General features: G+C 43.0%; 1 protein-coding gene across 5 annotated transcripts in view; it reads right to left on the bottom strand.

Annotated features, from left to right (window-relative positions):
* SPECC1 (sperm antigen with calponin homology and coiled-coil domains 1) overlaps positions 1-14,103 on the bottom strand; it is a 1,365,024-nt gene that overhangs the window by 857,508 nt on the left and 493,413 nt on the right. For all 5 annotated transcript variants that reach the window (XM_078679993.1, XM_078679994.1, XM_078679997.1 and 2 more), the window contains one exon: positions 11,116-11,323. In XM_078679993.1, the coding sequence (XP_078536119.1) occupies positions 11,116-11,323 (208 nt within the window). The remainder of the gene's footprint in view (positions 1-11,115; positions 11,324-14,103) is intronic.

Raw genomic sequence — 14,103 nt, forward strand, 5'->3', positions numbered from 1 at the left:
ATTAGCCCAGGTGCAACGGAAGGCAATAAGGAGTAACATCGAGCGCTCCTCACTAACCTACTCCCTTGTTAGGAGTATGTGAAAAAAGTATCGTAAAATGGTGTGGAAAGCCGAGAACAAACAAAAGGAAGAAATGTGGGCGAAATTGCTAGTAGCCAGTAAGAAGCGCAACACAAGGGACTTCTGGGGTATTATTAATAAATTAAACAACGCAGAAGTAATATCCCAGGACCCCGGCATTAGCAAACAAAGCTGGGAAGACCATGTCAAAAAGCTCTATTTCAAAATGGACGAATCTCTTTCTGAAAATTATTGTTGTTCCAATCCCGCCACGAATTCAATCCACCTGAAAGGAGCAGTAGAAAACTCAACAAATAACCGAGATATAGGAAGGCTTAATGACCTGCCGATAAAGTCGGACTCCTTTTCTAGCGATAGAGTCAAAAGGTTTATTAACAAACTTAAAACAGAAGGGGCCCCAGGACCCAACGGTCTTCCTAATGCAGTATTTAAATATAACGCTGACTTTTGGGCCCTCCAGCTGTCTGCCCTGTTTAACCAAGATTTTGCCCGTAAGCAGCAGCCTCCATTATGGAATGGTAATATCATCCACCCCATTTTCAAAAAGGGCGACAGGAGACTGCCACAGAACTATCGTCTAATATCGTTGATAGACGTGGAAGCCAAACTATACGCATCCTGCATTCTGGAGGAAATACAGGAATGGGTGGATAATAACAATCTAATCCCCAGTTATCAAACAGGTTTTCGAAAAGGGACAGGGACAACAACAAATCTCACAGCCCTAGCACTCCTGATAGAAAGAGCCAAAACGAAGAACCGCCGGTTATACGGCTGCTTTATCGACATCAGAGCCGCCTTTGACCGAGTTAGTAGGGGGAGACTTTGGGCAAAACTCAAGAAGTGGGGGCTCTCAACAAACCTTCTCATCTCCCTAATGCTCCTCTACATGGACACTTGGGCAAGGGTTAAACAAGGACAGGGCACAAGTCTCACGTCAAAAATTCCAACTGAAGACGGACTGAAACAGGGCTGTGTCCTGGCTCCTTGCTTATTTAATCTATACCTCGCCGATCTAGGGAAAAATCTTGGTCAAGTTGTAAGTCATGCTCCGAATCTCTGCAACACCCCAATGCCAATCATTCAGTTTGCAGATGACATTGTCCTTTTAAGCCAAACTCCAATCGGGCTGCAAAGGCTGATAAATGCTCTACAACTCTACTTAGATGAAGAACATCTGGAACTTAATAGAGACAAGACAAAAGTAATAAGTCTTGTAGAGCGAAAATCAATCAAATACAATTGGACATGTAACCACCTTGCAATAGGGGAACAGCCGCACTACCGGTATCTGGGGGTCACCATCGGCAAAAGATAATTCAAAAAAACAACACTCTGCGGTGTTAAAATCTAAGTCCCAGACGTTAATCTACGGATACAGGCGTCTCTTGCAAAAACTGGATGGTCCAAATTATACCCCTCTTTTAAAAGTAATGGCCGCTCAGGTTTTACCCACATTATCGTATGGGCTGGTAACATGGCTTGGAGGGGAGGTCGTTCTACTAAATACTCTACAAAACAAAATTTATAAAGAAGTATTCAAACTGCCTAAATACTCCTCACCAGCGCAGGTGAGATTAGAATTTGGGCTTCAAAATCAAAACTTCAGGGCCAAGTCCACATTTGTTAAATTTTGCCACAAACTTCGTGCCGCCGACCCAGACACTCTAAATAATCTTTGTTGGCAAGCAATCAATACAGATCCCACTCAGCCCTGGGCCATTCATTTGGAGAAATGCCTTGTGGACTTTGATCTGCCAGTAACATGGAACAAAAAGTTGATCAAGCCAGTTTCTGCAAAATAGTATATTCTATTGCTAAAAGGAAGTCTGTTCTAGAAGACAAACAAACATTGTCCCATCGACGTCATGCATGGTCAGTCATTTCTTCTTACTCACTCCAACAACCCAAGGCCTATTTGGCAACCCATTTTAGCCACTATTTAAAAAAATACCTTATCAACCTCCGTATGGGCCTTCTTGAATCTAAGGACTTACTACCTTCTTGGAAACCTCGAGATGATTGCCCAAAATGTCGACTCTGCGGATATCACACTGAATCTCTAGTTCAATTGTTTTGTGTATGTCCATCCCTTATGGTATCTAGAAGACGCTTTATACGGGACATATTGAACAACCTGAAAATAAGAACATGTAGCCAGGCCGTTATTTTCTGGCTGGGAGGTTCATCTCCAATCCTGACCTGTCGAGGTCTCAAATTTATGATGGAAATTAGAAAGCAGCTACAGGCCTCCCAATGATCATTTTACTTATTGCCTTGCCCCTACCATCTTTGCTAGTGACCCTCACCCCACTCTATAAATCCTTATTTTGTAAGAGGGGGCGGGTTTCGAGTAGAGCTCCAGTTTTACTCTTTTTTAAATTGTTATCTTCTTGTTTTTTATAACGTAACCTGTGTTGCAAACACTGGTTAATCTTACCTTTCTTATTGTAAGGATTTTTATTAATTCAACAATAAAAATATATTGTATTGTATTGTGATATTAATGTGGTGTGGCAAGTACTGAAAGCAGTTATTTGGGTAAATTCACTCAGGAAGCTACACGCCTCAAACGCATGTGAGAGCAAGCTCTAACTAACCTGATGTCCAAACTGAAGGACCCAGAACAGCAGCACAAAATGACACCGCCACGAAGAACTGGAGGAAATCAGCCACAGTCCATGGGCAACTCCACAAACTAGAAAATAACAAAGTCAACTACACACTCACTAGAACTGGGGCTTGTTTTAATAAAGGGGGGACAAACCAAGTATTCATCTGGCCCAACAACGGAGAGCACACCAGGCATGCAGAGTTCTTCATGACATATTCTAACATATACAGCCAAGCCAACATGTTTGCGAGATTCTACTGATAATGGCAATAGCCGATGAAAACTATTAGAGGAAATTTTCAGAAGTTATTAATGATGTTTCTGAAATAAAAGAACGTTGGAATTTGAAAAATGAAAGGAAAGGTTCAGATTATCCTGATTGAAGCCCTGGAGAAGCGACACATATGTGGAACACTAAGAACAACAAGACTGAGGGCAGAGGTTGATAAGATCCGCACCTAACGTGTGAATAGTGTCCCTTAATTAGCTAGTGGTGCACGAAATCAGGGAGCACTTCTCTCTACACTCCCCACAAAATAGGAACAAGTCCTACAAACAATGCAACACAAATGGGTTTCAGCACTCTATATGGTATAATTATAGTTTCATATCACAGTCCACAAGAAAATAGCACATAAAGAAAGAGTATCCAAGTCCACAGTATGTATTTCTTGATGCAGTATTGACTTTTATTTTTCACAAACAGATTCTCGCTTCACATTTCCATTGATCATAGCCAACGTGTTTTGTCTCTTTCTTTATGTGCTATTTTTTTGTGGACTGTGATATGAAACTATAATTATACCATATAGAGTGCTGAAACCCTTTTGTGTTACATATGTGAAACACGTGTTGGCTTGGCTGTATATGTCAGAATATTTCATGAAGAACTCTGATCAAGTGTATGGAGGCTTGGATACACATTTTACACCAATAGAAGAAATAATATTATCAAGTGTTTAAAGAGAAGACAAACTTGAAATAAGACACTTTATATGGCTATTTGAATTATGATATGTGTTTTTCACAGCACATGAACTACTAAACATTTACATGTTTATGATGCATGATCCAATGGCGAAGGGGCAAAATGGGAAAACAATGTTGCTTCATTGACCAGAATCTGTTCACTAGACCTCTGGGGAAGTACCCTAGGTTCCTAGAAATGAACAGGGCCACAATTAGTATATGCTCTCAATAACAAGGGCCGATAGGAGTTCTGGGACAATATAGCAAGGAGGGAGGGGGCTCACCACTTTACTACTTACACCTATGACTGGAAACTCCAAATTCTTCCTGGGAGTAGGTTCACATGAATTCCAGTCTGGAGACAAAAGAGGCTCTTTGGACTCAGATACCTTTTTGCAAGAGTTGTAATTAAGTCATTTAAGAAAATTAAAAAAATAAAATATGCGATTCCTGAAACACCTTCAACTTGAGCACTAGGGGTCCAAAGTGCAATCAAAGCGGGGGGCACTAGAGAGTAGACCTTTCTCAAAAAAATCCTTCAATTCCTTCCATCAGCCAAAAAACTAGTCTCCAAAATATATGCACTGCTTAATACACTACTCTCCTTATCAGGAGAAATGGGAAACGACCTCAATATTTCACTAAACTAAAAACAATAAGGAGCAAGAATTTCCTCTGAGCAAACAATCTTGCACCTCATGCTTGAAGATACAAGATCCTATTTAGGTGGCATTACACAATGACCAGTCTTGATGCAATCGATATTTAGGGACAGTTGTGACCCAGTGACCAGATTATACATCTTATGACCAGACCCCAAATTTGCACAATTTTGGGATACCGTATTTTTAACCATTTCCCTGATCTGCGCCAAGACCACAAATAAACATCTAGAATGACCCTTAATTGGCTGGCCCTCATAATAAGTTTACCCTTGCATTTTACTAGAAGAAAAACGATATTACATCTATTGCCTATGAAACAGACAATACTGGCCCAATGGGGACAGGATTCAATAGAATAAAATGATGTTCAACTTAGCTGATAAATCCCACATATTGAACAAACTGTGGATTTCAGTCCTAACATACCTCAAAAGAGACTACAAAAGTCTAACTTGACCCCCACAGACTGAGAGCACCAGGCTTAGTGGAACACACACTTATCCCACACTGTGAGGCACTATACCAACCAGACTAAGATTAGGTCATCGCAACCTCTGATGGTGTGAGCTGTCCCAGTCCATGGTTGCCGGAAGAGGTTCACAGGTGCCTGGAGAGCACTGCCTGCAGTGCACCCTCCGGGGATAGAAGATACCCTTACTGGGAGTCACTGTCTGAGGTGGACATTGCCGTCTATATCCACAGTTAAGAGCCTCGGGCAGATCCTCAATGTTGTCCCAGCAGGAGACGACTATTTTCCCTAAAGCCCCCCAAAACCCACCTTCCGATCCTACCTCCTGCTGTCCTTTTTGGTGGGAAGGGCAGGAAGGGTCCAGCTGTGCTGTGCTTGGCACCTGGTGCACTATTGTAGTTTAGCAGGGAGGGGGCTGTTCCTCTGTTGTGGATTGCACCTGTCGAATGTGCATTAATAGGGCTTTTTACACAACCTTGTTTGTTTCAAGGGGTTGTGTTCATGCCCACAAATACTAGTTCGAAAAATTCACTGTGCATTGCACTTTGAAAGCTTTTAGTAGGCGTAGGATTGCAGCCCGGTCCTAACTTTAATTGTTCTAAAAGGCTCCATTTTGATATTTGATCTACACTTAGGCAATGGTTGATGGAATGGAGTGCGGGTGCTTTGTGCTGCATATGAAAATGTAAGTATACAAAACAGTGATGGATGAAATGCTTGAATTAATTTTAGCCACTGGTAATCACTCATGCAGCATCCCAATCCATCGTTATTTTGCACACCATGCAACCTCAGTTTGGACCCAGCTATATGCAAATCCGCCTTGACCCTGCTCCAATAGGAAGAGTCCAGCCTGAACTACCAAGCCAGATCCTCCTTGAACCGGAGCACAAGCAACCCAATGTTTCAGAGAGTATGACTGAAGGGAACATGGTGCTTTGATTGGCTTCACGCTAGTGTCCACTCTACTGAGTGTCTACTTAAAGAGCGGATTCATGTGTGCACACCTATATCACACAGTATGCAGGTTGCAGATACATTATTAATACCCAGAACACGACCGCCAAATGTGATTAATTTGCATCAGCCAAATGGTTGATGCAAGGAATTAAAGGAATTATCCCTTGGCCACGAAAATTCAGAAATGTTCTGTTCTCTTTTGTCCAGTATGGATGTAAGAGTGATGTGCACACCTGACTATGTAAATATTGCTGCTTCTATGCACATATGGGTATTTATACAGAGGGGTTTGTTCCAGCCAATAAAACTTAACAAGTGACATGTGCATATGTGTATGTTTAAGATAATTTCATTTTTTTTGCAATAAAAACAAATTCCTACTTTCAACCGTTGTCCCATTACTCCTCTCCGTGATTCATGTCAAACATTTCTGACTACTATGAGCCCCCAAACATCCTTCTCAAACTTTCCCCTCCTTTTATTTTTAGCAATGTCACCCAACTAACAGGCACACACAAGCAATACTCACAAAAAGAACTGACTACTTCCCCTTTCAAATCCATTCCCATCACCATACCCTCACTCTAAGTCTAAACTATACTAAATATGCAAGAAAAAAGAGCACTAACCTAGCACAATGAATGCAAAAGAAAGAAAAAAAATATTACTAATCTACTAACCTCTGTTATTGGATTCCTAATTAGCGTGGTGAGCCCCACAAAGCGCTCCAATGCATTGTCAGGGGTAATAAGCTCTATATATATATATACAATTTATAATTTCAATCACAACCTACGGCACAAAGAGATGGTAGACCGGTTAGACAGTGGGGGAGGGGTGGAATTCTGTAATGGGGCATTACATTGGGGATTAAAGTTGGGCTACGGACGGTTCAGGTGGCTGTGCTCAACTTAATTGCTCTTCTGTTTACCTTAATAAATGACAGCAAAACAATTGAAATTTAAATAAAGCTAAGGTATGCCTGAACGTTCATAGTGTGACCACACCAAATTAGCTGTAAAAGCACTTCGTTGCCTCCCAATGACAATTTAAATCAAGTCTGTCTTAGTTATTCACCACGTTTTTTGGAATAAAGACGTTCCTTATTTGCAAAAATTGGTACCACAATATATGGAGGTGAGTCCTAAGAGCAGGAATATTACCCTTACTCAGTGTATATGCCATTTTCATTTGTTTATGTATTTGCTGATACCCCCATTAAACATGATTAAAACTGGTGCTTTACAATACCCCTAAACTGATATACAAATTTATAAAATAAAAAAAAAAACATGAAAAGAGATGAAAGCAAAAAAGATTAAAGAAATGGAAATGACAATCTGAGAAAAAATACAAGGGAGTGGGATATGAAAAAGAAATTTGAGCCTTGAGCCCTTACATTCTGACTTTACATTTCACCAGCTGTTGTATCCGGTGGGAACATGGTATAAGCACACTGATCCTCCATACTGCTTCTGTAACCTGTCTTTTAAATGTGATACTTTGCACATTGTGATGATATGTTCCATGGTTGCTCAGCTTTGTTATACAATTTTAAACCTTTTTAGGTCGAGCTAGAGTTGCGCATGCGTAGCATGCTGTCTAGCTCGACAACTATTCTTTTCAGTTTCCTGGGAATCTGAGACAGCGTTCGGCCGCATGCTTCTGCTGTCTCAGATTTGTCCTCGTGAGCGCGCTGTTGCTACTGTCTGCTTGCTGTGTGTGCGCTGTTTCGCTAGAAAGTGGCATCATGCTATGCTAGGCACACACCCCCTCCCCCCCACCAACCAGTCATCGGGCTCTTTTAACATACATACACACGCATACACACACGCGCGCACACACAGACAGACACACGCGGCTCTTTTAACACACACACACACACACACACATACATACACACGCATACACACACGCGCTCTCACACAGACACGCGTGCACACATCCCCCTCACACCCCACTCACCAGGCTCTTCTCGGTTCTTCTCGCGTGTCCCTCGGCAGCCAGCTGGTCATTCTGGTTAACAGGCGGGGGCCGCGGGGCTCTCCACGAGCACGGGAGCCCCGCTAGCTGAGACGGAAATCTTCCCGCGGGCACAGGAGCACGGGGTAGGCTCCCGTCTGCTTCCTGTATTTGTCCGGCCCCGCCCCGTCCCAACAAAGGTTGCCTGGCTTCCTGTCGAAGCCGGGCTGCGGCGGTGAGTTTGCTTGTTTATTTAAGTGTGTGGTGTGAAAGTTTCACACTTATTATAAACTATATCTATGCACTTCCATGGTTTGAGGGACGTGTCGTGGAAGTTCTACAATACCAGCTGCAAACTATCTTGAGTACACAGCATGGACTGTATAACTCGCTGGCATCCTTGTATATTTCCATTATGAGATGAACTCCAAGCATGCCCAGACCCTAATACCCGGGACCTTTTCACTATCTGAATGAAAGTCACGAAGCGCCGTCCAAGAAATAAGTTGTAAACAACTCCAATCCACTCACTCATAGGAGCACAACGTCATTGGATATATAACACAGTAGAACTTTCCTTCACCACAACACGGACCATGTATGTTTCCGAAACATCCAGAGGCTCGTTTAAATAAATCTCTCTTTTAATACTAGTAACTTTATTGAAAATGTATCATTCAGCACCTACATTTACATAGCCCATTAAGTTTTCTTACTTTTTATTAACAAAACTGCCTAGCCTTACGTGGACGGTCCAGTTTATGTGTAGGATAGCCTAAAACAATAGCATGCATGCATAACTTGAATGACAGCTGGAAATTCATCCATGTTTATTTCAACAGCCCATTCGGTTATAATTGTAATTCAGTTGGGTTTGGGGTGATAAAATGACACAGCAACATCTGCATGAATCCGCATATACCTCTGCATGCCTTGCTAGTGCCTTACCCGAATAACTTCACTAATCTATGTATAAATGGTTTACCATGTATGGCACATTGTGCGAAATCCCAAATTCGCATTAGAAAATACAACTTTAAAAAGTTGTTTTCCCCTTACCTCCAGTAGGGCCTCGTGGTGGGAGTGCTGCGGGCCATGTGGAGGGGTGGGGGAGGAGCAAGGTGGGGGAAACTACGGAATACGGCCCAACGGAGGTAAGTAAGCAAATAAATAAATACAACGAATTTCGTTGTGTGCACTGCATCACATTTGGCAATGCAGTGCGCGCAATAAAATTCGTTTTATTTATTTATTTGTTTACTTACCTCTGTTCAGCCGTATGCTGTAGTTTACTACCCCCACCCTGCTCCTCCCCGCCCCACCCCACCGCCCGCAGCACTCCCACCACGAGCTGCTACTGCTTTCCTGAATCTCGTGAATGCGACTGAAGCCATCCCTGTCAAAAAATTCCACCAGGTTGGTGAGGGTGCTTGGTCCTGGCATATCCCGGAGGCTCTTCACCCGGTTTCTTAACAGAGCCTGTGCCAAGCCCTGCATGTCCGATGCTGGTTGCTGCGGGGTCTGCCCGTGCTCTTCAGGTAGCAGCTGCCTTTGTTTCGGCCGCAGCAGTATCCTGGTTACCTGCTCATCTCCTTTCATTCCTTCCCAAGGGATTGCTTTGGGAAGCTGGTGGAAGCCTGCAGCAAGCACGCACCCCCATAAAACACCGAGTTCAGCAGCGGGCAGCCAGCAGGAGGAGTTCCTCGAGATGTGGAAGAAAACAGTAATTTCCTAATGCTGACAACATTGAGGATTTGGTTTCTCTAGCTCCTTTGCTTTTTTCTCTCTCTCGTATGTCCAGACTAGACCCAGTCAAGCACTTCCCCCAAACACCACTGCCTTGCATCCATTTACATACCATTAAAACTCCCAGGGCTTTAAGTGGGAAAAAACTGGGGGGTTCTCAAAAAGGGGAATGGCAAACCTTAAAGGGTGTGGCCTATTCCATTAGGGGAGGGGTCTAAATCATGGCTAAAACATATTGCCAAATCCAATAGCTCTTGCATAGGCATGGGCTATTGGCTTTGCCAATGCTTGTTTGTTACACTACCAATCGTTTTGGACTATGCTCGGGTGTACAGTGAGATTGAATGCTTATCTTGGACTCCTTCATGGAAGATATGGTAGCGATCTGGGAGTTCAGCCAAATGGCACATGTTCCTGTATTCCTGAAAATGACTGGTAGGTGTTTGCCAGGCGACGCCTGCTCTATTATCAGTGTCAATCTGTCGCCCTCACTCTATCTATCTATCGCCCTCGCTCTATCTATCGCCCTCACTCTATCTATCGTACGCCCTCGCTCTATCGCCCTCACTCTATATGTCCATCTATCTATCGCCTTCACTATCTGCCTATCTATCGCACTCACTCGATCTATCGCCATCACTCTATCAATCGATCGCCATCACTATTGCCCTCAGTCTATCTATCGCCCTCACTCTATTGCCCTCCCTCCCTCTATCTATCGCCCTCCCTCTATCTATCTATCTATCGCATCCTCACAGCATCACTCAGCACCAGCACAGAATGACTCAGGGCACCACAACATTACTCAGGGGCACCACAACATCACTCAGGGGCACCACAACATCACTATGCACTACCACAGCCTCACTGAACGCCACAGCATCACTCGTCGCCACCACATCACTCAGTGCCACCACAGCATCAATCTGTGCAACCATTCAACAACAACTGGGCCAAATATGTTCTCTCAATGTTTCAAGCTTTATTACAAATGTCACAAAAAGATGTTAATATTTCACTTCTGTTCTTGGATTTTCGTCACAATAAAATACACTGAACATAATCTTCACAAAAGTTAAAGCTATTGCCATTATCAATTACAATAACTTTATTTAAGTATTAAATATTTTTTTTTTTAAACTATTGTTATTTATAATATCAATACAACTAAGTCACGTAAATACCTATAGCATTTGTAATGCAATATGTGTTGTGTCACATTTGCGAAAGTTAAAACTATTGGTATTGTAAATGACAAAGCTATTCATTTCACTATTTTCAAAACCAACACATAAATAAAATATTTGTCATTTACAATACCAATAGCTCAAACTTTCCTAATGCGAGACCTATTGCATTGCAAATGCTTGTTAACTTATGGTTTTGATCAGGTCAGGACAGCTTTCTTGTTTTTACAACTCTTAAACTCACAGTTAATATGTTATAATGTAACAATATTTCTTGTGGGGGCTTACAAAGCGGCACGATAGGGGATACCCCGAGTGACAATGTGTGTTGTAAAATCTTTTATCTGTTTTTATCATGGTGGTTTGTAATGTACTTGTATGATTTTATTGCAAAATCAAATAAAAGTTTTATGACTGACAGAACATACTAAATCTGCAGACAGCCCTCCGATATCTACTTACCCTCCAAGTCCCGGATGGTCTGGTTGTTGTGTAATTTGACTGCTCTGTGTTGCTCCACTTGGTCCTCCAGCTCAAATATTGTGTCCTTCAGGTCTTTCAGCTCCGACTCGCCAGACAGGACCCTCTCCTGCAGCTTGTGGTGGGCGCTGCGGAGCTGCTCTTCCTGCTTGGCACTCAGCTCCCCTGCATGACAGCGCTCCGTTTCCACCTGCAGAGGAATTCAGGGCATTAAGTATACTCTGAAATGCAAAAGATGTAGGCCTGCACGTGCACCCGGACAATAAACTAAGACAGACACTTTAGGCTCAAACCGTGTGTTTGATTCACAAATGTAAATTCAAGTGTAAATTTATGTTAACGACTCAATTTATATTACTTACACTTACCAGCAACTCAAAAAGGGATTCCAGGTAGACATACACCGATTCACCTCTGCAGAGATCTTCACCATGAGAGCGAAGTTCTCTGCACCCGTAAATCCCACTCAAGGGAGGGGAGGGGGGAAGCGGGAGGGCCGAGGCACAGGTAGCCTTGGAAGTTTGTAAATGCCAACAAACAGGATGTTTGTCTGCATTGACGAACTCCTCTCCTTCCCACTTTGGAATTGGTTAGATTTTTATTCCAGCCAAGAGCTTATATGAATCCATTTCCAGATGGGAATGAGAACTCATCAGCCCCAGATTTGGGTGGGGGATCTAGGAATAGAACTTTGACACCAGTCGGCGTTGACTATCGTTTACCTGGTTGTTGGTTGGGACAAGGTTAAAGTGAAGGGCTCAAAAAGTCAAATACTCATTGGTCTTCAGGATGAGTCATAAGAAGGGGCAAGAGATCACAATGATAGATGCATGGTCGACTGGTCCGGGGAGACTTATAATGTTGGTAACGCCAACTGAAGGCACTGTTAAGGAGTAACGGGGCAGACAAAAGTTTTTGAGCTTAGACCGTAGTACTAAAATCATTTTTGTCACTAGTGTCCTGGTGCTTAACCTAACTATTGCACCGACAACTTAGCACCAAGTGCACACCTTTAGCACTTCCCCCTCAGGGTAGCAATGTCAATCGGTCCAACATTTACAAATGGAGGTGGTGTGGGGAAGAAGTTCAGACCTCAGTGAGACCGAATGAATATATCAATAATGAACACATCCGAGTCTGACGAGTACTTTTGGTTAGAAAAGAAAAATACTTTAATTCTGATAACACAATGCTGTACCTAATCATCAGAGGGCATGTTCGTACACAGATATAAGCCTAGCCAAGGCTGCTCTGCATAAACAGGCATCGAAGGGTAGCACGATGCAAGTCAGGCATCTGCCCTCCTGGAGGATATCTAAAAACAGCATGAGTGAACCCATAAACCAAGTTGAGATCTGGGTGAAGTAAAGTATATAAACAACAATATCTCAACTGGTATTATTGGCGAGACTAGTAGGTAAGCATGCATAAAATATTGCAAGAAAAGAAGGCAAGGAGGCACATGGTTTAACATTTTACTAAACCATAAGTCTCCCTACCTTCTTTTCTTGGAATGTTTTGTGCATGCTTACCTACTAGTATCGCAAATAATACCAGTTGAGATATTGTTGTTTATATACTCCTGGAGGGTATAGCGGCTAAAATCTTTAAGTTGTTCCACTGGGTTCTGCTGACCCTCTCCTTAGGTATGATTAAATCAGTTACAATGTGAGGTTCTCCCACCAGGGTGTCTCATCGTTGCACAGCACCTTTCTGTTTTTGCTGTTGTCATTAGTAGGCTTGGCGTCAGAGACCGGGTGAGAGGGGCCTGGAGGAGGTGGAGAGGGGCAGCACTGCTCTAGGTGTTGTGTGTGCTTATATGGTCCACGGAGCAGGATTGAGTTCACCCTAGGGCACAGAAGAGTTTCGTGGTCTTCACTGCTGTGACACTCCAGATTCTGGTAGAGAAAGCTTGGCACACTGGCGGGAAGTTTCTGTCAAATAGTTATACAAAGATTGCATACAGATTTTGTGCATTCCACAAATCCACTTCTGGGACGGTTTCATGCAGTTCCTTCCTTTTGGGTATTACTTCCGGGCAGGCCTTGCCATGCTATTTACCTTTCAGTGTCCGCAAATAAGTGGGGCAGTGCTGGGAGTGTCCTGTAAGGGGGACCGACAAAAAAAGACAAAATACAGAGAGGCGTCCCCCACCTACCAACTACTTACCCTTGGTTGGGTAACACTTCTGGGGAAAAAATGAAGCAGGAAAGATGCATGGCCTTTCCACATTACTTCAGGGGACCGACTGTCTTCTATCCTCCATTCCCTTATATCTGGCTCATAGTTTGTTAGAACCTCTGAAGTCCTTTACTATGCATCACACTACTCTCTGGAACGCCTTACAACAGTCTATCTTAGGTTCCACTCAAATGGAGGAGATCAAAACGTATTCCTGTATGGACACAACCACATGAAACATACACAGTCCACACGTAGCCTATTGTACACACATGGTCAAACACATCTGTGTCATACATGTCCCGTTTGCATAGAGTAAAGGACCTGATTGCAAGGGACTGACAGCCCAATTTAATAACAAAGGAGAAGCTTATATTCCCCTGTAGGCGATAGGTGAAAGGTGCTAATAATCTCTTGCCAACATCACGGTCAATCCTCTACAGCCACTACAGCCACTACAGCCCGGTCAGCTGACCGTAGCCATGCTCGATAAAGGAGGGTTGCTATGGTATGCCCCTCCAGGCCACAGTTGCTTTCCATGTCATGTCAAACTCTCTCTGCACACACATTTTGGTTCTTTGGGCTGAGACAATGGCATAAAAACCTACAGAACTTATCAAGAACTCAATGGGGGGGGCACAGGCTCTCCAGAGCCATGCAGGGTATAATTTCTGTCCCAACACCAAGTCAAAACAAGCATTTGTAATGCAGTAGGTCTCACATTTGCGAGATATTAAGCTATTGGCATTGTAAATTGCGATACCTTTTATTTGCCTGTTTTGAAAATTA

Source organism: Lissotriton helveticus, chromosome 3_1 (genome assembly GCF_964261635.1).
Source record: "Lissotriton helveticus chromosome 3_1, aLisHel1.1, whole genome shotgun sequence".
Lineage (NCBI taxonomy): Eukaryota > Metazoa > Chordata > Amphibia > Caudata > Salamandridae > Lissotriton > Lissotriton helveticus.